Below are 24,434 nucleotides of genomic sequence, written 5' to 3'. Positions count from 1 at the left end.
ACAAACAAACAAACAAACATGAAAACATTATTTATTTATTTATTCTATTTTAAATTATTTATTAAACACCTGTCAATTCAGAGTATGGATTAATTTAATAAATAATTAATAAAGTAAACTTTCTGATGTTATTTTTAATAAAATGTGAAATCATAATTATAGAACAAATGCTTTAAAAAAATTGTAACAACACTGTTTTATTGAATTATGTTTTATTAGTTTTCTGCTTTTATTCTGAAAGAAAATTGTATTTTTTTGTTCCGGGGAGATGCCCCCTGCATACAAGCACTCTGTGAGTTTTTTTTTTTAACTCTGTGTTTTATTTTGGTCAGATCTCAAATAAAGTGGAAATATGAGTGAATCTCCAAAGTACAGGCTGCAGTTTTCACACATTTATTAAAACATGAATGATGATTTATACAATAAAACGCTTTTCTTGCAACTTTAACCTGCATTACAGTTCAGGGAAAAGAGAATAACTGTAAAGGAATTATAAAGAACACTTATTTTTTAAACACCAAATATATTGTAATAAATTAATTGATATTGTTATTATTGTTGTTTTTGTAAAATATAAGCTTTATTCACTCATTTACTTAATGCTTAGGTTTATTTAAGTATTTTACAGTTTAACATGTTTATTATGATGAAATTTAAATGTGTTTTAATTTGTAAAACTAAAATAATCATAATTAAAAAAAGAATTACACGATGATGTAAAAAGATAAGATTAGATTAGATTAGATTTTTATTTGTCATTGCACAGAAATACAACGAAATTCAATGCACTCAGGTACTGGACTCATAAAAAAAGCATAATAAATAGTAAACAACAAGATACATTCTTATCATCTCATCTCAATAAATAGTAAATAGAAAAGATACATTCTCATTCTCTCAGCACTTAGTATATTCATGTCATTCATTCACTGTACCATCAACTTAGTGCCATTGTATGCATTAAAACAATACTGTAATTATATAAATATATAAAGTGCAGAGCATTGTGTTAGGTGTGGATGTCCTAAAAAAGCATTTTAATCTGTTCATTATTAACCAAATGCTGTGCTCTGATTACGGTGCTTTTATTTTGAAAGAAGTGTTCCGGAAGTGATCGTGTTGTGTCAGCTGATGGAAAAACAGACCGAACGAAACTAAAGTTTACAAAAAGTTTCTGTTTGGGTCAAATAAATATAAAAGTGCTTAAAGTCTGGTGCAGCGTCATCAGAGCCGACTGTGACGTGTTCCCCGAGGCTGTTATCACCATATACCGTCTATGGTAATCACACACAGCGGTGTTATCAGCACTTTATGACCGGCAGAGAGCTGCTGTCAGCGGATCACAGCTGAACTCTGACCCGGGACCTCTGGACCCTGCAGCCGCAACCTCATACACAGTCTATGGCCGCAGCCAGACCTCTGCAGGATTTCTGCCGTTTCTGAGTTCCGAGTCCGAGTCCAGACCTGGTCCAGACATGAAGAGGAGACTCCTCCTGGTGTCCAACTCCACCCTGCACGGCAGCGGCTACCTGGACCACTGCCAGCAGCACATCTCACACTTCTTCGGAAAGTAAGTAAAAACAAGTTTTCTTTTATTTAAAACCCACTTTTATTTACTGTTTTTTGTTTTTACCCAGCATGAGACTCGCTTTGTTTTAGTTGTTTTTGCTTGTTCTTTGTTTTTATTGTTTTTATTGTTGGTCTGTCCTGCCATGTACAGCACTTTGTATCAGCTACCGCTGTCTTAAAGGGCTCTATAAATAAAGTTGATTTGATTTTTGCGAACTCCGATCAAAAATCCTGCAAATTAGCACTTCCACATAAATCAGCATATAAACATGACTCTATGACAATGTTTGATGATATTTTGTGAGGCAGGGGTCAAGTAGTAAAATTCGGCGTACAAGCAGCACTTTATTATTATATAGTATTGTAATAATAATTTAAAAAACACACTAACTAATGTATCTTATTATAATCATACACTACCTCATATAACTAAACCCGACTGTGAAAAATCTCAGTTTGCACATGCAGCATTGCACCAAATAAAAATCAACCCTTTATAAGAAACTCATTGAAATACTTGCAAATTCCACATTTTAACCCTAGAGAATATTGGAGGATATTATATACAGCCAGAATGTGTAAAAAAAAAAACATACGGACCTGGGGGAGGGGGGTAATATTTTGAGAAAAAAGTTTACAAGATTAAGGTGTCAAATCTACGACAAAGAATGTGCAGATTTATGAGATTTAAAGTGGTGAATCTGCGAGAAAAAAGCTTTTTTACCCACTTTTTTCTCGTAAATCTGCAACTTTTTTCGAGCAGATTTGCCACTTTAAATCTCGTAAATCTGCACTTTTTTTCTCGTAGATTCACCACTTTAAATTTTGGATATCAGCTGAAGTTACCAAATATGGTTCTTCGCCTGATAAAGGGTTAAGGCAGCATGTGATAATAAAAAGGCAATAATCATAATCATAAAAACAATGCAAATGTGTAGTCTTGTAAAAAAAAAAAAAAAAAAAAAAAATCAGTATAGCCTATATATTGTATATTTTGGTAACGCTTTATATTAAGGTCCTTGTAATAACCATTAATCAACAAGTAATAAGGCATTGTTCTCGCTTTAGATCCCTTTAGCTGCAAAAAGCATAGTTAACTGTTAACAAGTGCATCATTAACTTATAATAGATGAGCAATAAAGTATATTTTAATATCAATAAGCAAACAAAAGATTAATAAAGGCATGGCAAAGACATAATGGGTGGGTCATGGGTGTTTGTAATGCTATTATGAACAATTATAAGATACTCATGAGGCTTTTATTTATGTTCTTATTATAAATCTCTTATAGCCTGCTATTAGCTGTATTATAATGCCATTATTAACACTTATATGAGCTTATAAACACACAGTAATGTTAATATAAAATAAAAAATATTAATTTATATGTTTGTGTTTCAGAGATGTGAAAAGAGTTCTGTTTGTCCCGTACGCTCTCCATGACAGAGACGCCTACACCAAGACCGCCAGGGACAAGTTCAAGAGCCTGGGTAGGGGTGTGTGTGTGTGTGTGTGTGTGTGTGTGTGTGTGCTGAATGGTCATTTTCCTGCTTTCTGTGTTTTATGAATATTTATTATCCAGTTTCTGTTTCTGTTTTCTGTGTTTATGACGAGATATTTTACTGTATATTGTTTTCGTTTTGGTGTTTTCTTTATGTGTTTCTTTGTATTTTCCTTTATTTTCTTTTGTGTATTTTCTGTTTGTTTATAAATATTGTCTTTATGTTTAGTATTATATTATTTTTTTATATTGATTTTATGTATTTTTTAGAAGTAATATCTTATAATATTTATTTATTCTGTATTTTATTTATTATTTTTAAATTTATTTTTCCATATTTTCTAGGTATTTTATTTGTTTTTCTGTGTATGTTCTTTGTGTCTTTCAGTGTAATTTTCTGATATTTTTCTGTGTTTGCTTGTTTACGTTTGAGCTGATCCAATAGAACAGCCCAGCATTAAAACCTACATTTCAGTTACTGGATTTACATTTTGTAAATATAGAAAACTCATTATAATATAAATTCAACAACACCTCCTTTAAATAAATCATAATATATATAAATATTTTATTATTATAATTAATTATAATTATTATTGTTTTTGCTGCTGTGACAATTGTATTTCCCAGTTGTGGGATCAATAAAGTATACTTTAATCTAATAGAATCTAATTTAATCCAATCTAACTAATATAATATAATTTTACCTAATCTAAGATAATATGATCTAATCTAATCTAACCTATCTTTATCTAACCTAACTTTATCTAACCTAACCTAATCTAACCTAATATAATCTCATTGAACCTAACCTCTATTTAACCTAATCTAATCCAATCTAACCTAACCTAGTCTAATCTAATCTCTACTCACCTCACCTCATTTATTACCTCGATGAAAGATGAGCATTATTAGACTCAATCAGTTTTAATAACTTTACCTGGTAAATAAATCATGTTTCATGTTTGTCCTGCAGGTTACGAGGTGGACGGTATCCACGAGGCGTCGGACCCCGTGGACGCCGTGCGGAAGGCCGAGGGCATTTTTATAGGTGAGAGACACCCCGTCCTCCTCACGTCCCCTCAGTCCTGCAGGTCCTGGCAGCAGCCCGTGTCCTCAGCCCGTCTCTAGTTTACATGAAGCTGTGACTGTTTGTTCTGCAGGAGGAGGAAACACATTCAGACTGCTGAAGAGTCTCTATGACAACAAGGTGGTGACGGAGATCAGGAGGAGGGTGCTGGAGGTGACACACACACACACACACACACACACACACACACACACACACACACACACAGAAAACAATTGTAAACAAACAGTAAAAAGTCCGGCAGCAAAGTCCCACTTTCCACCGTAAGTTATTTTACAGGACATTTATTTTCTAAACATTAAATATCTGCATTTAAAACAATTTATCTGAAGAATAACTTATTTTTTTTTTTACTTTAATATGACAGGGAATGATTTTTACTGTAAGACTTTTTACTGTTTGTAAAAACTGTACTGTAGTAACACTACTACACGTAGTTATTTTACAGAAAATTTCTTGAAAAACAAAGATAATATACAGTAAATTTCTGCATTTAAAACTATACATCTGTAGAATAACTAAAGTTTTTTAACTGTCAGACTTTTTACTGTTTTATTTTCGGAGATCTTTTTACATTTCTTTTTTACATTGAATTTTTAGTTTTACTGTAAGAAAACAAAAAGTTTCCTTATATTCATTTTACATTCGGTAATATGATGCTTATTTATTTTTTTACACAGAATTCACTGTAATTTAACATTTAAGACCATTAAAAAAATAAATAATACTGTAAACCCCCCCCCCCACGTGTCTCTGCAGGACGGTGTCCCCTACATGGGCTCCAGCGCCGGCACCAACGTGGCGACGATCAGCATCAGCACCACCAACGACATGCCCATCGTCTACCCGCCGTCCTTCAACGCCATCGGCCTCGTCCCCTTCAACATCAACCCACATTACCTCGACCCCGACACCAACAGCCGCCACATGGGGGTCAGTACCTCTACTGTACTGTTACTGCAATACTATACATACTGTTTGTCGTGGCAATTTTGACAACTGCACTAAGTAAATGGGTGAGCTGGCCAAACACAAAGCACTCAATACTCTGTTCAGCAAGTTTTATTAGCACATTCATATTCCATACACCGCACAATCCCGAATGGCTCTTTTACAGTACAACAAAGTCCCGTACACCGCTCGACTTATATCTGTTGTATTTCCCAACATTGATTCTTCAGCAAGTCTCAATAAGGTCCTATCTTCCTGCCTTATACATCACATCAGGACAGAGCCCACTGGTCTACATGGTTCCCCCAATCATGGTGTTATCATTGTTAAGTTCACAGAGTCAGTTCCCACAATGCCTTGTGTCTTGAATATCAAGTAGGTCGCCGCCTACTTCATGTCCCACCATGCAGGAAACACCAAATTTCCTTCACATGTTACTACACCTACTGTTACTGCACTACTACATGTACTGCTACTGTTACTACTACACGTACTGTTACTGCACTACTACACGTACTGCTACTGTTACTACTACACGTACTGTTACTGCACTATTAAACATACTGCTACTGTTACTACTACACGTACTGTAACTGCACTACTACACGTACTGCTACTGTTACTACTACACGTATTGTTACTGCACTACTACACGTACTGCTACTGTTAGTACTACACGTACTGTTACTGCACTATTAAACATACTGCTACTGTTACTACTACACGTATTGTTACTGCACTACTACACATCTTGTTACTGCACTACTACATGTACTGCTACTGCACTACTACATGTACTGTTACTGTGCTACTACAAGTACTGTTACTGCACTACATCATGTACTTCTACTGCACTACATCATTCACTTCTACTGCACTACATCCTGTAGTTTTACTTGAGTAGTAATAATGTTTCAAGAATGGAAATTTGCTGCAGATAAGAACACAGTAAAACTCAAAGTATCTGCACAGAGTACACACAGTACATGCAGTACTCTGTGTATTCTGCTGATTGATGATAAATGATACTTGGCTCTGATTGGTCGATGAGCTGCTTTATCAGTTCTGTCAGTCTTTATAAACGCTGTGTGATAAAAAAGAGTTGGGTAGGCGGTTGTAAACCTGACACGCTCCTGTTCCGCTGGAGGAAGTTGTGCAACATGTGAAAACTGCAGCTGTTAACAAAATAAAAGCAGCGTCAGCAGACTGAAGCAAAGGTTTTTACAGTTCACTGATTAGATTTTCTGTGAATGGAGCATTTATAGAAACATCCCACAATCCTCTGCTGACTCAAATTACTCAGTTATTAAACTAAAATGTGATGAATGCTTGTGTTGTATTTGGGGCAGAATCTAATTTTTTTCAATATCAATTAATCTGTCAATTATTTATTTGATTTGATTCGTCTAAAGATATTCAGTTTACTGTGAAACAAAACAGAACAGCAGAAAGTCCTCTCTCGTAACTCTTCTGAGAATCCCCGAGTGTTTCGGTTTAAAAGCTAAATATTGTAGTTTTGCTGCTAGCGTCATATCACGCTCATTTCTCTGAGTCATAACTTTGTGAAATGTGAACACACAGACACAAAGCACATATTCTTAGATGTGTGTATTCTTCCTAGTGTGAGTTTCACTTAAGCTGTGTGTCATCAGCATAACAGTGGAAGGAAATGTTGTATTTTTGGATGAGTGGGAAGCAGATACACAGATAACAGAAGGGGATCCAGGGGGGAACCCTGTGGAACCCCGACGAGCCGGGGGGAAGAAAAACTGCCCATGTTTACGGAGAAACTTCTGTTTTCACTTGGGTGGAGCTGAAAACTGGGCTCCATGGTAACACTGATGTTGTGCAGTAAAAGTACATGTAGAAGTGCATTAAAAGTACATGATGTTGTGCAGTAAAAGTACATGTTGTAGTGCAGTAAAAGTACATATAGTAGTGCAGTAAAAGTACATGTAGTGCATTAAAAGTACATGTTGTAGTGCAGTAAAAGTACATGTTGTAGTGCAGAAAAAGTACATGATGAAGTGCAGTAAAAGTACATGTTGTAGTGCAGAAAAAGTACATGATGTAGTGCAGTAAAAGTACATATAGTAGTGCAGTAAAAGTACATGTCGTAGTGCAGTAAAAGTACATGTTGTAGTGCAGAAAAAGTACATGTTGTAGTGCAGCAAAAGTACATGATGTTGTGCAGTAAAAGTACATGTAGCTGTGCACAATCCTCAAAGCATTCTGGGAACTGTTGTTTTGTGGCTGTTGTGCAGGAGACCAGAGAGCAGAGGATCACCCAGTACCACGAAGAACCTGATACTCCATCTGTCCTGGTGAGACAGGCTTTAATTATTTTTTATTTGCTCATTTAATCCAGATTTAAAATAAACTATCTCGTGTTGCCTCTACAATAGAGTCAGTGGTGTTATGTTTATTTCTGCTGCTGGTGTTTATGTACACACAGTCATTTGGAAATCATTAGTTGATTAATGATTGAAGTATTGATGGAACTAGAGCTGTGTAAATGTACCTTGTTTCAATGTTCTTTGGCTTGTTTGTTTTTCGAGGGTCAAGAAGATGAAAAATTATGTGTTTTATTAGTGAGTTTATGGTGATTGTTGTGCACCGTCAGGGTCTGAGGGAGGGCTCCCTGCTGCTGGTGGAGGGGAACAAAGCCACACTGCTGGGAACCACCAGAGCCCGACTCTTCACCAGGTAACACACCTGTAGCACCACGATCAGTCTCAGCAGGAGATTATATCACAGTCTTTGTCAACTGTAACTATTGGACCCATTCTTCACAGCATACATGTACGCTTACTGCACTACTACATTTACTTTTACTGCACTACTTCATGTACGCTTACTGCACTACAACATGTAGTGTTTTTTGTAACCATTCTTCACAGGACACATTGTGAGTCCGTCCACGAGAAGCTGAACACACACCATTAACACCATTAACACCATTAACACCAGTAACACCATTATCACCAGTAACACCATTAACACCAGTAACACCATTAACACCATTAACACCAGTAACACCAGTAATTCGATGTGTTTTATGTGTCTGTTTTAGGGGAAAGCCCTCAGTGGAGTACCAGCCAGGAAGTGACCTCAGCTTCCTGCTGACACACTGACCAATCAGAGAGGGCCAGGACATTTCATCATGTCGTTCTGGATGACACAGAATAAATATTTTAAAGAAATTAAGATGTTTTCTGTCTTTAGATTTATGAAATTGTGCGCTTTGACGGTTTAATTTCATTAAAACATCAGAATTTCTCTTTGGGGAACATTAAGGAAGCTGATCTTTTACAGTATAAATAAATATAATAAGATATAAAACATAAAAACTAGGCCTCGTAATGATCATTTTAAAAAGTTTTCATAACAGTAACGTGGAATTGGCACCACTGATTTCCCAGCAATTATTTGTTTCTTTGTTGCGTGTTCAAAGCTGACAAACAAAACAATTAACTGAGACTGAAGACAATGGTATGTTTATAAGTGAGAGTTTCGGGCCTGGCAGCGAACACTGTCCTACATCTATACATTTGCATGTCTCGTTGTGTCAGGGTGGAGTCCAAATGATGTCGCTTTAATAAACAAGTTTCTGTGATCCTGCCGACAGAATCACCATGAAATGACGTACAAACACTGATTATACTTTATTGATCTCACAATGGGGAAATTCAATCGTCACAACAGCAAAAACAGAAGGTTTGAATATAAATTACAGAAAAAAATGTGTTCGTCCTCTCACGTTTCATCATTTGAAACAATTGGATCGGCAGAAATTTGTTTCAATGCTTCATGTACTTTTACTGCACTACTAAATGTACTTTTACTGCACCACATTATGTACTTTTACTGCATAAAATCATGTACTTTTAATGCAATACAACATGTACTTTTACTGCACTACTACATGTACATTTACTGAACAACATCATGCACTTTTACTGCACAACATCATGTACTTTTACTGCACAACATCATGTACTTTTACTGCACAACATCATGTACTTTTACTGCACAACATCATGTACTTTTACTGCACCACAACGTGTACTTTTACTGCACAACTTTACGTACTTTTAATGCACTACTACATGTATTTTCACTGCACTACTACATGTTCCTAGGTTTCAGACTAGATGAGAGCTTTGCGTGTTTAATACTAAATGTTTGTATCATAAAACTTGCTGACTAAGCTCGTCCAGCAGTATGAAGGAATGTTGTCTGCTGCCAGCTTGTCACTCAAAGTATAACCAATCTATCAGCAAATAATGACTTATCTTCAGCTTTAAAAATGTTTGGAGACACACCCAGACACACTAAAGTTTAATAAACACAATTACTTAAATACTATAATCATGAGATCACTGTGCCATGTGAAGGTCACCAAAGCCACTTCTGATTGAAAGATCTTCTGAAGAAATGTGGGAAACACGCCAACATTTTGACGGAACTCTGATGAGCACCGACTGCCGGAGTCACTGTCCCTGTAGAACTGCTATTTCTCATTTTTGTTCACATTAAGCAACATACAACATGTTAATCAGTGAGCTTTAGGGCGACTGTTCATTGGATTTTGTTTCTACTTTGTTTCTTTAAACCAGGAGCCCTTTCACTCCTGCCACATTTGGTTGGTCTGAACTTTTTGACTTTTAGAGCCAAACTTACAGTCTGAAACCTTCCTGGACTGTCCAGACAAAACAGCTGAACCTTGGTCCGATAAATCAAACCACAAACCATGGCTCAGTTCTTTCTGGGCCAGACAGAACAGGAAGTTCTGTCTGGCTGTTGTCAGAACCAGAAAAAAAGGAAAAACGACAAACCAATGTGCCGCATCAGCACACGGACAAAGAAATCAAATGATAAACTGACATGTGGACGACAGCTTTATCATGATAATCCATACAGGATACGAGAGGACAGAACAGCACAAATCAAACAATGTAAAGTAGGTGACCACGGCAAGATGTGGGCGGTGACGGGCCGTGCAGAGCTGATGATGGCAGGAAGGAGGTGTTTAAGCTTATTTATATTTATATTATTTTATATTTTTATCTTTCAATAAATGTTAACACAAATTTAAGCTCCTCAGGGCACCAAACAGCAAAACACAATCCACACATTTCACACAATACTCTATCAACAATACCAGGAAAACCTCTTGTTGTAATTTGCAAAAGAACAGTCTCTCTTGTATCCTCCAATGCAGGATATACAGTGAAAGTTGTGAAATTGTGTCGCGACGTAGAAGAAGAGAAACAGGGAATCCAGTCGCCAACCAGTTTGTCGAATAAACAAACTGGTTGGGTTTCTGAGATACACAAACAGTTCCTTGGTCCAAACAGCAACTCTGCAGCATTCTAATTCTGGTATTAAGAAGTTTACATACACTTTATAAAAAGACACGTTTTTTTTCACTTTTCCTGTTTTAGGTCCGTTAGGATTACCAAAATTATTTCTATTTGCTAAATGGCAAAATAATGAGAAGGATTTTTTTAGACAATTTTTTATTACTTTCTTCAAAAATTGAAACAATTTGGGAAAGCCCAGATGATGCTGGCATGTCTTTGGAACCTTCTGATAGGTTTATTGACAACATTAGAGTTAATTTGAGACACACCTGTGGAGGTATTTCAAGGCACACCCAAATAGTTTCAAGGCATAATAATGTTAGTGTTTGTAAAGTTCTGACTTTGAAGAAAGTAATAAAAAATAGTCCTTCTCTCATTATTCTGGCATTTAGTAAATAGAAATAATTTTGGTAATCCTAATGGACCTAAACCAGGAAAAGTGATTGTCTGATTTCATTCCGGACAGTCAGAAAAATAGCATATGTGTCATTTTATATAGTGGATGTAAACTTCTGGTTTCAACTGTATTTAAATTAATTCCACAACAGTAGGTGACAACAAATGGACGTAGGAGACAACAAATGGACGTAGGTGACAACAAATGGACATTGGTGACAACAAATGGACGGAGGAGACAACAAATGGACGTAGGTGGCAACAAATGGACAGAGGAGACAACAAATGGACGGAGGAGACAACAAATGGACGGAGGAGACAACAAATGGACGTAGGTGACAATAAATGGACGTAGGTGACAACAAATGGACGGAGGAGACAACAAATGGACAGAGGAGACAACAAATGTAATTAGGCAACAACAAAGGGAAGTAGGTGACAACAAATGGACGAAGGCGACAATAAATGGACGTAGGTGGCAACAAATGGACGGAGGAGACAACAAATGGACAGAGGAGACAACAAATGGAATTAGGCAACAATAAAGGGAAGTAGGTGACAACAAATGGACGGAGGAGACAACAAATGGGCGTAGGAGACAACAAATGGACGTAGGACACAACAAATGGATGGAGGAGACAACAAATGGACAGAGGAGACAACAAATGGACGTAGGAGACAACAAATGGACGGAGGTGACAACAAATGGAATTAGGCAACAACAAAGGGAAGTAGGTGACAACAAATGGACGAAGGCGAAAATTAAGGGAAGTAGGGGACAACACCGCTCTATCTGAACGGACAAACCACTTTAAATCTGAATGTCATTGGTAAATGTTGGTGGAGCTGGTATGTAGGAGTGCTTGTTGTCATGCTACTGGCAATTATTAAATAGGACAGTATCCTGTGGTTCAATTAAAAATAATAAGGTCATTATAATTACATAACAGCATCCTGGCACAGGCGGTGTGTTATTACAGGTGTGAATGCAGCAGGTTTACATACTGCAGATTCCTCAGCATTCTGATAAACTATATAAAGACACTTTGGTCAGTGACAGTCAACAGCTGCTGCATCCTCTCTGATTCAGTCTCCACCTCAGCAAAGGTAATATTTCACCTGATTAATGGCATTTATCATCATTATTTACTCTGTGTCTATTTTGAATTCAGCCTGTATTTAGGTAATTTTATAACTTTTTGTATTCAATATATAGACATTTTATTAAATACTATTGATATATATATTGAATATAACAATATATTTATTACATTAGAGGCATACTATATTGTATATTGTGTTGTATTTGATGTTGTAATATATCATATGTAATATTGCTGCATTATACTATGTTTTTATATTACCACATTTTACCTTCTACTATATTCTGAAAGACATGCAATATCATGATTTACCATTTGTAGTAAATTATCTTAATGATACAGATTTTTGCATTCATCACACTGCCAACATCATTTTGCCAATTTAAAAAAAAAATGAATAGATTTATAGTTTAATGTTAATTTATTCTTTTTTTGTTTCAACCAAAAGATATTCTATATTAACAAAATTCTTCTAAATTATGTTTTCATAATTTATCAACCTTAATTCACTTATGACAAAATAATATTTTTAAATGTAGAAAATTGACTTTGTTTCATGTTGTTTTTCACAGATGGCATCAGGTTTTCATTTTGCTCTGTGGCTCTGTGTGGCCAGCGGACTGCTGGCTGCAGCTTCTGTGAGTAAAAACTACACAAATACTGACTTTTATGAAACTCTTTGTGTTGCAGTATGAAGTATTATGAAGCTGAGGGAACATGAGACAGTGTTAAATAGTTGAACTAATTTTAATACGGCTCTGTTGTACGTCAAGTTCACACTGTGAGCTGAAACATTAGATCATATTTGTATACTTTTCTACACCCGTCCTGTGCGCTGCAGTCTATCGTCCGCCTCAGTTCAATAAGGATTTCATAAAGGACTTCACAGACTTTGTGGCTGGAGTGGCAGTGAACTATGATCGGTTTTTAATTGTTGGAGATTTTAATATCCATGTCTGCTGAGAATCTCGACCCATGGTGAAAGACTTTCTCAATTTTATCGACTCTTTTAGTCTAACTCAGTCTGTGTGTGATGCAACACATGAGCAGGGCCACACTCTGGACCTGATATTATCCTTTGGGCTGCAGTTAAATGTCAATGAGATTTGTGGAACGCAAATTTCTGATCACTTCGCTGTCTTATTTAATGTGACACTGCCTCGCTCGCAAGTGAAGCGGTGCGCCACGGTCCGCCTTCTGGATCTGACAGCTGCCTTCGACACAGTTGATCACAACGTTCTCCGTTCTCGCCTAAACACCTGTGTCGGCATTAAAGGCACCGCTCTTAACTGGTTTGAGTCATACCTGTCAGATAGGAGCTTCTCTGTGCAGCTGGGCCAGTTTTCCTCAGACTCTTCCCCCCTGAGCTGTGGGGTGCCTCAGGGTTCCATTTTGGGCCCCCTCCTCTTTTCTATTCACATGTTGCCATTGGGATCTATATTTAAAAAGTATGATGTCTCATTTCATTGCTATGCGGACGATGTACAAATATATTTACCGCTAAAAATGAACAACCCATCCTCTGTGCAGGTCTTATTAGACTGCCTGAAAGACACCCAGTCATGGATGGAAGCAAACTTTAATTAATTAATTAATTAATTAATAAAAACAAGACTGAGATCATTTTATTTGGCCAACAACATATTTTAGATGGCTATGACAGCGCCATTGGTAGCCTTGAATCTCTGTGTCAACCCTCTGCAAGAAATCTTGGGGTTATTCTGGACTCTGACTTCAAGTTTAATAAACAGATAAGCTCCACAGTCAAAACTAGCTTCTTCCAGCTACGGCTACTGTCTAAAGTAAAGGCTTATCTCCCCACAAATGACTTTGAGCGAGTCATCCACACATTCATCACATCACGCCTAGACTACTGTAATTCTTTGTTGTTGGTCTTAACCAGTCAGCAGTGCTCCGCTTACAGGTTGTCCAAAATGCAGCCGCCCGCCTGCTGACTTGAAAGAAACGGCGTGATCACATTACCCTCATCCTTGCATCTTTGCACTGGCTACCTGTAAATTTTAGGATCCAGTTTAAGGTTTTATTAATTGTTTTTAAGAGCTTTTAAAACCCCACAGTACTTCCAGAGCATTAGGTGGTCTAACCAGCTGCTCCTGGTCGTCCTGGTCCAGACTCTGGACTCGTGGGGACAGAGTCTTCTCTGTGGAACAGCCGACCTCTCCAGGTCAGAGCTGCACAGTCTGTTGAGCACTTTAAAACATTATTAAAAACCTATTTATTTTGGTAATCCTAACGGACCTAAAACAGGAGAAGTGATTTCATGTCATACAGTGAGAAAAATAGCATATGTGTCTTTTTATATAGTGTATGTAAACTTCTGGTTTCAACTGTATTGAAATTAATTCCACAACAGTAGGTGACAACAAATGGACGGAGGAGCCAACAAATCAATGGAGGTGGCAAAAAATGGACGAAGGCGACAATAAAGGGAAGTAAGGGACAACACCACTCTATCTGAACGGACAAACCAGTTTAAATCTGAATGTTGTCGTGCTACTGGCAATTATTAAATAGGATCCTGTATCCTGTGGTTCAATTAAAAATAATAAGGTCATTATAATTACATAACAGCATCCTGGCACAGGCGGTGTGTTATTACAGGTGTGAATGCAGCAGGTTTACATACTGCAGATTCCTCAGCATTCTGATAAACTATATAAAGACACTTTGGTCAGTGACAGTCAACAGCTGCTGCATCCTCTCTGATTCAGTCTCCACCTCAGCAAAGGTAATATTTCACCTGATTAATGGCATTTATCATCATTATTTACTCTGTGTCTATTTTGAATTCAGCCTGTATTTAGGTAATTTTATAACTTTTTGTATACAATATAGACATTTTATTAAATACTATTGATATATATTGAATATAACAATATATTTATTACATTAGAGGCATACTATATTGTATATTGTGTTGTATTTGATGTTGTAATATATCACATGTAATATTGCTGCATTATACTATGTTTTTATATTACCACATTTTACCTTCTACTATATTCTCAAAGACATTCAATATCATAATTTACCATTTGTAGTAAATTATCTTAATGATACAGATTTTTGCATTCATCACACTGCCAACATCATTTTGCCAATTTAAAAAAAAAATGAATAGATTTATAGTTTAATGTTAATTTATTCTTTTTTTGTTTCAACCAAAAGATATTCTATATTAACAAAATTCTTCTAAATTATGTTTTCATAATTTATCAACCTTAATTCACTTATGACAAAATAATATTTTTAAATGTAGAAAATTGACTTTGTTTCATGTTGTTTTTCACAGATGGCATCAGGTTTTCATTTTGCTCTGTGGCTCTGTGTGGCCAGCGGACTGCTGGCTGCAGCTTCTGTGAGTAAAAACTACACAAATACTGACTTTTATGAAACTCTTTGTGTTGCAGTATGAAGTATTATGAAGCTGAGGGAACATGAGACAGTGTTAAATAGTTGAACTAATTTTAATACGGCTCTGTTGTACGTCAAGTTCACACTGTGAGCTGAAACATTAGATCATATTTGTATACTTTTCTACACCCGTCCTGTGCGCTGCAGTCTATCGTCCGCCTCAGTTCAATAAGGATTTCATAAAGGACTTCACAGACTTTGTGGCTGGAGTGGCAGTGAACTATGATCGGTTTTTAATTGTTGGAGATTTTAATATCCATGTCTGCTGAGAATCTCGACCCATGGTGAAAGACTTTCTCAATTTTATCGACTCTTTTAGTCTAACTCAGTCTGTGTGTGATGCAACACATGAGCAGGGCCACACTCTGGACCTGATATTATCCTTTGGGCTGCAGTTAAATGTCAATGAGATTTGTGGAACGCAAATTTCTGATCACTTCGCTGTCTTATTTAATGTGACACTGCCTCGCTCGCAAGTGAAGCGGTGCGCCACGGTCCGCCTTCTGGATCTGACAGCTGCCTTCGACACAGTTGATCACAACGTTCTCCGTTCTCGCCTAAACACCTGTGTCGGCATTAAAGGCACCGCTCTTAACTGGTTTGAGTCATACCTGTCAGATAGGAGCTTCTCTGTGCAGCTGGGCCAGTTTTCCTCAGACTCTTCCCCCCTGAGCTGTGGGGTGCCTCAGGGTTCCATTTTGGGCCCCCTCCTCTTTTCTATTCACATGTTGCCATTGGGATCTATATTTAAAAAGTATGATGTCTCATTTCATTGCTATGCGGACGATGTACAAATATATTTACCGCTAAAAATGAACAACCCATCCTCTGTGCAGGTCTTATTAGACTGCCTGAAAGACACCCAGTCATGGATGGAAGCAAACTTTAATTAATTAATTAATTAATTAATAAAAACAAGACTGAGATCATTTTATTTGGCCAACAACATATTTTAGATGGCTATGACAGCGCCATTGGTAGCCTTGAATCTCTGTGTCAACCCTCTGCAAGAAATCTTGGGGTTATTCTGGACTCTGACTTCAAGTTTAATAAACAGATAAGCTCCACAGTCAAAACTAGCTTCTTCCAGCTACGGCTACTGTCTAAAGTAAAGGCTTATCTCCCCACAAATGACTTTGAGCGAGTCATCCACACATTCATCACATCACGCCTAGACTACTGTAATTCTTTGTTGTTGGTCTTAACCAGTCAGCAGTGCTCCGCTTACAGGTTGTCCAAAATGCAGCCGCCCGCCTGCTGACTTGAAAGAAACGGCGTGATCACATTACCCTCATCCTTGCATCTTTGCACTGGCTACCTGTAAATTTTAGGATCCAGTTTAAGGTTTTATTAATTGTTTTTAAGAGCTTTTAAAACCCCACAGTACTTCCAGAGCATTAGGTGGTCTAACCAGCTGCTCCTGGTCGTCCTGGTCCAGACTCTGGACTCGTGGGGACAGAGTCTTCTCTGTGGAACAGCCGACCTCTCCAGGTCAGAGCTGCACAGTCTGTTGAGCACTTTAAAACATTATTAAAAACCTATTTATTCTCCTTGGCGTTCAGTCCCAGCTAGGCAAGAATCCTTGACTTTCTTTTTTGGATTGAGTTTTTATTACTATTTTATTGTCTTACTGTTTTTAGTATTTTATTGTTTCATTGTTTTTATTTATACCTATTTGTGTGTGATTTATTCTATTTTAATAACTGTACAGCACTTTAATTTAATTTAAATGTGCTCTATAAATAAACTTTGACTTGACTTTAAAACAACTATTGAGCCTGAAGTATGCAAACAGTTACTGTGCTTGATTGCTGAAAAGATTCATCATGTCCTTTTGTGATCACAGTGTTGTGAAGAAGACAAAAACAAGGCTTACTTCTCCTGCCCAGGTCCGTACAGCATCTGTTGCTCGACTGTATTTGACAGTTTGACATTTATATTTGTTTGTTGACTCAGAGTGTAACTTTCTCTTGCTTGTGTCGTAGCTTCCTGCCCTGACGGCTGGACTCGGTTCGGCTCTCGCTGTTTCAAGTTCCACATCACTGCGAAGACCTGGATGGACGCAGAGGTACAGCAGCTCTTTATTAAAACAAATGTTTGTTGCTAACAGAATAGCAGTGGTGGAGGGAGTATTCTGATACTTTATTCAACACATTACGCCTGCAAATGAAATGTTTTATTTCTTTGGTGGAATTGTTCTGTGGGCCTCATACACTACTTCATTAAATGTACATTCCACTCTTGAGATTTAGTGGTTATGTTGTTGTGTCTTTCTAGAACTGTTAAACAGACAAATGTTTCTACTTCAATATAAAAATGTTTATAAAGTTTGTAACTGTGTCCTTCAGAAACTGTGCCAGTCTGCCAATGGGAATCTGGCTTCGATTCACAGTGCTGAGGAAAACACCTTCCTTAACGACTTCATTGAAGATGTGTCTGGTACGAGCAGACGCACCTGGATCGGAGCCACTGATGCAGTGCAGGTGAGACTTTAATTATCTTGCAGGAAGTGATGTCACTTGACTCTTGAACTGTTGAGAAAAGAATAATTTAATGAGAGGAGAACAAGAAAAAAATACCTCAAACAAAACTGCAAAAAGCATCAAAATAAGATTTTCTACACAGAAAATGAAATCAATCTAAAACTAGGGAAGGCAAAAACTTCAACTTCAACTCAATCTTTCTCATGCAGGAGAAAACATTGCAGTGGGCTGACGGATCCCCAGTCCAGTTCACACGCTGGCATACAGGTCAACCGGACAACTTCAAAGGAAAAGAGCACTGTGTCGAGATGAACTGGCATGGTAAATAAGCATTAAAATATGCCGTTTTCTAAACGACACTGATGCTGAACCTGTAGGTGGTCATGTTTCAGACATTTGCTGTAATGGTTGTAAATTTTCTCCACAGGAAACTTCTGGAACGATCTGTCTTGTATCACTAAATTATCTTTCGTGTGCTCCAAAAATCTGTGAGGCGTCTCGCCGTCCTGACATCATCTTGCTGCAGCGCATCTATAATCTCTTTGGTTCAGCAAACACTCGATTATCTTATAAGTTTTAAACACAGTCACCTCTGAGTTATACATTTAGAATAACTGACTCACTCAGCTGGACAAATATAAATCACTAATTTGACTCTTTATCTGGTAAAAAAAAATATGCATAGTAAAATACAGGAAATATTCAAGTACTCAAACATCTATTCACACTTCAAACTGAATATTAAAGTCAGCTGAGTCAGCAAAGTCAGCTTATCTAAAATATAAAACTAGCTTAGCCTAGCGTAAAGACTGGAAACAGATGGAAACAGCTAGTCTGGCTCTGTCCAAAGGAAACAAAATGCACCTACCAGACATGAGAGGTGACGGTCTTCTCATCCCAAATGTTCCAAAATATTCCTTTAACCAAAACTGAGTGAAATAGAAAGTAAACGTCCAGAATCTGTCAGAGCTTTCTGTGAAACAAGAGGAGAACTCACGACTACGGTCACACTTCATAAGAACTATTTCTTGGGTTTTAATCGTTTTGCACCTGCAGGATCTCACCTGTTATTCTACATATAGTCCTCTGGTTTATGTTTTTCTTTTTTTCATAATCTCTAAAATGTACCTTTTTTCTCTATTAATCTGAATTCATTGACTGTCCTATAAACTAAGCATTGAGAAATAAAGACAAAAAAGAAACAACCCTGTCTGGTCTGGACTTCACTTGTGTTTTTTAAAGATACAAACAATTATTTTTTTGCCAATCATATTTCATTCAGCTTCTTAAGTAATTATAATAGAACATGGTAAATATACTCATCACAGATAAATACATTAATGAATAAACAATGTACATCAGAATGTAATCCTTCTTGAAAATACCCGGACACTACTGATACTGGAAGTTATTGAAATTGTCTCTCAGACAATAAGATTCAGGTTTTGGTTGGAATAAAATAAGAAAATATTAACATTTAACTACAAATCTCTTCACTTTCTTTTGTAAAATGGGCATAAAAAAAGATGATTTATAATGCAAAAAATCTGTAACATTAAGAAAATGTACTACAAATGGTAAATTATGATATCATATAGGTCAAGGGCGTCTCTAGGATTTTGACACATCCGGGGCTCAGCCCAGAATGGTTAAGCAGATGCGCGCGCCGACATTTTTTAGACATAGAGACATTCTCCACATAGCCTAAGAACACACAATTCAAACGAATGCTTGGTTAAGTACAGGGGTGCACTGCAAACCTGTCATATCACAGGTGAAAAAGGTGAAAACGATGCAATCCCATAACCACAGATCATCAAATGAATGACCCATTTTGAATTTAGTTTGCACCCATGTATTGACATTAGCTAGCTAGGTAACAACACATTGTTTTTCCATTTAACAGATTAGCAGCTACAGTAAAAGAAGCAGGCTGTGCAGGATCCCTGTCTGCTAGCTATCTGCTATCATGCATGAAAAAAGAATATAAACAAGATGGTTCGACTTTATAGCCTAACATTAACTTTAGCTACTTTCCCCTCTAGATTCATAGATTGTGTACCTAAACATAATTAATCTTGGGCTTCTTCTAGAGTCTAGAAGAAGCCCAAGCTTAATTATTTTTAGGTACACAATTCTCACACACTACAATTGCATTTACAGACAGATGCTAATAATAAAATATAGTTTTTTTCCCCATGTAATATCAACTAGCTACTTCCCTCTAGTAGTTCCAGCTGCAACACTCTTTTTGAAATTATACATTTTAACATAATTTTTTTATTATTATATTATTTATGATATTTCTATTCTCATTACCTCTTTGCTGACCACCTTTGGGGGGTAAAACATGGAAATCTTTTTTTGTGACATGATATCTTGTTACACTTCAGCTCAACAGCTTGCTGTCATCAAGTGGCCTGCTGCCTGACGTCGCTGTTTTGGGTGAATGACGTCACGTGCGACCTGGAGGTGTTAACCATTTGTGCGCCAAAGCCAAAGTAGTGGCTTTTTAAAAAATAAAAGAATTAATTGTTACTCAAACCTGTCCCAAAACACTGTTTTATCAAAGCATCAACATAAGATAACCGTATTTTGAGGATGTGATTTAAAAAAAAAATTTTTTTTTAATTAATATTCAGGGCTAATTAAAAAAAATCTGAATGTTTTAGCCTAGGGACGCCATGGTGCTCACTCTCTGAAAAATCAATTCATTTTCTGTCACATGTAAGATGTGGATTGGGCGCCATAATTGAATAAATGCTTATAACTATGACTTCTTCGCTTGTTCTCCTACTTCATCAAACCACAAAATGCATATTATCAGTCGGGCATTAATCTTCTGATACCAAAGTCAGAGAAATAACCAACAGGACCAGCTGGCTCCTGGCGTGTCTTTAGCCCAAAACACAACTCAAGACAACGGTTTGTTGTGTGTGATGTCACTGTCGGCTGCAGCCTGGAGTCGAGAGTAAAACAGCGGAAAAACTTCTGCAAAGTTCACTTTTAAAAGTATATCCTTTTGAGGGTTTTCATGTTTAGAATTTCAGACCTGATAAAAGACACCAACAAAGAAAGTGTGAACAAATCATTTTATTTCAGTTCAACAGTGAAATCATCTCTTTATGAAATAGTGAAAGAATACATACATCAAAAATAGTCCATATGTATAAGACAGACCTAAGATCTGTTCAACCACTTCAGGAAGTTTTATTATTAGACTCCAGTTTCTGTATTCATATTCTGAAGTGAAATGACTTTAGTTCTGTTCTAGTGGAACGAGTGAAAAACATTTTATTAAGACGTCTCTAGAATCTCTGGAAAGCTTCAGTGAGCCGTTCGTACTAAACATAAAATAAACCAAACCCTGAAAAAACATATTTTCTCCACAAGCTTCTTTCCTCAAGCAGCTCATTTCTGACTTCTGAATCCCGTTTTGTTTTCTGCTTGAACTCTACATTTATACTGGCTACTTGAAGTAGTTTATTTCTGGTTATTTCCGGCTAGGAATATTTACCATTATTGAGAAATATCAAAGATTACTGATTATAGATTGGATGCTTCAGCAGCAAACTGATCTAAATCCTGGTTAGTACAGATTTTGTACTTTGATTTTTGAATTTTCAGTCACAGATATAAAATGTTTTAACGATATACCCGGTATTGAAACAGAAGTTGGACATTTCTGTAAAAGATTGAAACTCTTTTATATGAAGTAACAGCTCGCACATAGGTAGCTTAGCTTAGAGTAAAGGCAGTGTTAATCAGAGAGCTGTAGCCTTTGTGCTAAGCTACGCTAACCAGCTGCTGGTCGGAAGATAATTTGTGTTTATTATGTCCACGCTGCGTGAGACGGGAACATTTTCCTCTGTTAGAAAACAGAACAAAAAGAAGCAGAGAGAAGCTGTTTGTGTTCCAGCTGTGAACTCTGATAATAACGGCGTCTGGAACTTGAAATCAAACAAACAAACAAACAAACACGGAGCAGTGAATAAAAGGCAAGTGATAGAAAAAAACCCATGAATATTGTGCTAAAATTCTTTCATTGTGATTGTTAATTGGATTAAAATATTTAAAAAATTGATCTTAAACCTTAAACATTAATTCAAGATGCAAACCCAATATGGGTAAATTCATAGCAAAGGTTTTTTTTTTTTTTAAATTTTACACACACACACACACACACACACACACACACACACACACACACACACACACACACACACACACACACACACACACACAGAATGGAGATATCTTATAATACTATTTATAAAAAGAAACAAGTGGAAGATCAAAGAAGCGTCGGTGCAGAAAAAGGCGGGAAAGTTCCAACTGTAACTGACTGACTGTCGGCTAAGCCCCGCCCCCCTCAGTTACTGCTGCTGCGCCTGTCAATCATCCTGCTCTACTCATCCACTTCAACTTTATTTAACATTTTCTGTAATTTGTTCTCCTTTTACAGCCTTTCGTCCCCCTTCTGTGTTTTAACATTTTGTAGATTTTTCTCAACAAACTTGTTGCATCGACGTATCCAGGTAGCCGCTTGACAGTTAGCGAGCTAGCTCCATGCTCCATGCTACACTGGTTACACAAAATGAGCCGAACGATGTCAATCTATTCGGCTGGTGAAGCCGTGAGCTCTCCTTCACTGAGACAAAGTGTCTGCACAAAGAATTAATTTTACTGAAGCTCGCTTACTAGCAAGCTGCTAGCTTGGCTAACTAGCTCTGGAGGCGCTGGAGCTAGCTAGCTAGTTAGTTATTCCAATTATGATAAGAAAATATATAAAGTCAGTGCTAATATAACACTGGCTGCTTCAGGAGCTTCAACAGTCAGGAAATACAACAACAGACGCCTCAAACTTAGTTAGCTTATGACATGCTAACAAGTAGCTAGTCACCGCCGCCTCCTGTTCTGTGGCCTGTGGAGTCGCTTTAATGGACCGTGCTTTAAAATTTGCTGCATTATCTTACAGTCATTGTTTTGTTTCTTTTACGTTCAGTGCCATAAAAAGAAAAAGTTATTTTTTGTTACAAATATTAGCCATAAAATAAAAAAAGTTGTAATCTGTAAATTTATATAATAGGACATAATTATTATCTATGTAAAAAAATACGAATATTACACATCATGTTGCTGAATGTAAAAATTGAAGGAAACTTTGTGTTTTCTGACAGTAAAAACCTTTACATTTAATGTAAAAGAACATGAAAAGAAAATGTAAAAAAAAAAAAACCTTTAAATATTCTGCAGATATTCACTAGCACTCAAGTTTGGGCTCAGCCAGAAAATGTCTGTGTTGTTCTCCATGAAAACAAACTGTTTTATTCATGAGATGAGTTAAAGAATGAATCAAAAATATAGTAAAGATGTCAGCTTTCAGGAGGCGGTACTTAGCGAACAGTCAGGTTTACGAACTCGATGATTTTCCACCCAAACAGAACAAAGAACATAATGCTGATCGTGTTGAAATGAATCGGACTCAATTTCATAATATTATCATCGAGGTTTTGTAGAAAAAAATACAAATAAAAAACAATGAAAACACCAAAAAAAAACAGCGTCCCAAAGCATAGCGCCCTACCCAACACACACACACAAAGAATATATCCGAGTAAATATATTACTGTAACACTCCTTTTGACCCCAAATCAGAACAAATTGAACCATCTGACGACTGAATGCAGCTCGTTTCATATCAATTATTCTTTCATTTGAAATATATAGTTTTATTTATATTTCTGCCTTTTGTGTTTAAACTGCTGTGTAAAAGAAGTGGACGCAGCCATCGTGATGTCATCTATTGGTGAATGGATTCCTGTAGTGACCATATATGGGCATGTTTCCTGTCCATCAGTGTGCAGCCCCGCCCCTAACTCCTCCCCCTGTTTGACTCTAAATGAACCTCATGCTGTGTTGAAGAAGACTTGAAACATAAACTCATATGAGAATGTTAATAGCTCACGAGTCGTTTTCTCAGAGACATTGCAGTCGCCCCCTGCTGGTCGTGAGGCAGAATGCAGCTTTAAAAGGCACTTCACGTTTCAGGCGGCGTCCACTTGTTTTAAACATTCTGTGAGGACGAATCTGAACTCCCACATCGGCCTTTAGGAGTCAAACTTCAGGAGCAACAGATCAAACAGTGTTTCTGATCAAAAATTAGTTAAATTTATCAGCAGATAGTTCATCAATCATTTTGGGTTTTGGACAAAAAAAAATGTGCAAATTAAAAATCAGGCCAAACTCCACGAGAAACCCTCAAATCTCCACCAGAAATAACTACGCTGTGACTCACAAAGCTTCAGAGATGTCAAATGAAGGGAACTAAACTTTCTGAGAGTTCTCTTTCTGTCTGCACGCTAAATATGAAGCAACGCCACAAAAGATGGCAGCAAATTATATTGTTGTAATTTAAAGATCAATTAATGCTGCTGATATAATGAAAAATATAACTTTCAAGCCTTTCAAAGAGCAACAAACTTTTAATTTTTACTAATATTCACACAAATTTGAAACAAATATTTAAAATAATATGC

The 24,434-nt window shown here is 36.8% G+C and overlaps 3 protein-coding genes across 3 annotated transcripts in view; 2 read left to right on the top strand and 1 right to left on the bottom strand.

The window, feature by feature from the left end:
• The first annotated feature begins 1,046 nt into the window (after positions 1–1,046).
• On the top strand, positions 1,047–8,379 carry si:dkey-69o16.5 (Alpha-aspartyl dipeptidase-like). Its single transcript, XM_059343156.1, has 8 exons — positions 1,047–1,570; positions 2,972–3,060; positions 4,048–4,122; positions 4,235–4,314; positions 4,921–5,094; positions 7,377–7,436; positions 7,736–7,818; positions 8,186–8,379. The coding sequence occupies exons 1-8, from the start codon at positions 1,476–1,478 to the stop codon at positions 8,244–8,246; spliced, it is 717 nt and encodes a 238-aa protein (XP_059199139.1). The 5' UTR covers positions 1,047–1,475; the 3' UTR covers positions 8,247–8,379.
• A 6,911-nt stretch (positions 8,380–15,290) lies between these two features.
• LOC131978679 (galactose-specific lectin nattectin-like) lies at positions 15,291–18,540 on the top strand. The gene is made up of 5 exons (XM_059342391.1): positions 15,291–15,360; positions 17,398–17,480; positions 17,761–17,895; positions 18,105–18,216; positions 18,323–18,540. Exons 1-5 carry the CDS (start codon positions 15,291–15,293, stop codon positions 18,385–18,387), a joined length of 465 nt encoding a protein of 154 aa, XP_059198374.1. The 3' UTR covers positions 18,388–18,540.
• Positions 18,541–20,973: 2,433 nt separating this feature from the next.
• itgav (integrin, alpha V) overlaps positions 20,974–24,434 on the bottom strand; it is a 42,973-nt gene continuing 39,512 nt past the window's right edge. The window contains exon 32 of the mRNA XM_059342390.1: positions 20,974–24,434. This exon is cut by the window's right edge and continues 413 nt beyond it. The gene's annotated coding sequence lies outside the window, so the exon portion shown is untranslated.

This window comes from Centropristis striata, chromosome 10 (assembly GCF_030273125.1).
Source record: "Centropristis striata isolate RG_2023a ecotype Rhode Island chromosome 10, C.striata_1.0, whole genome shotgun sequence".
NCBI lineage: Eukaryota > Metazoa > Chordata > Actinopteri > Perciformes > Serranidae > Centropristis > Centropristis striata.
This window is presented reverse-complemented; position numbering and strand designations above follow the sequence as displayed.

What these genes read in the sequence shown, in the direction of transcription:
- si:dkey-69o16.5 (XM_059343156.1), top strand. Translation starts at nt 1,476, where the DNA reads ATGAAGAGGAGACTCCTCCTGGTGTCCAACTCCACCCTGCACGGCAGC. An exon ending in GGACAAGTTCAAGAGCCTGG is followed by an intron (nt 3,061 to 4,047) that starts GTAGGGGTGTGT and finishes TTTGTCCTGCAG; the next exon opens with GTTACGAGGTGGACGGTATC. An exon ending in TCAGGAGGAGGGTGCTGGAG is followed by an intron (nt 4,315 to 4,920) that starts GTGACACACACA and finishes GTGTCTCTGCAG; the next exon opens with GACGGTGTCCCCTACATGGG.
- LOC131978679 (XM_059342391.1), top strand. Translation starts at nt 15,291, where the DNA reads ATGGCATCAGGTTTTCATTTTGCTCTGTGGCTCTGTGTGGCCAGCGGA. An exon ending in GCTGGCTGCAGCTTCTGTGA is followed by an intron (nt 15,361 to 17,397) that starts GTAAAAACTACA and finishes CTTGTGTCGTAG; the next exon opens with CTTCCTGCCCTGACGGCTGG. An exon ending in AGACCTGGATGGACGCAGAG is followed by an intron (nt 17,481 to 17,760) that starts GTACAGCAGCTC and finishes TGTGTCCTTCAG; the next exon opens with AAACTGTGCCAGTCTGCCAA.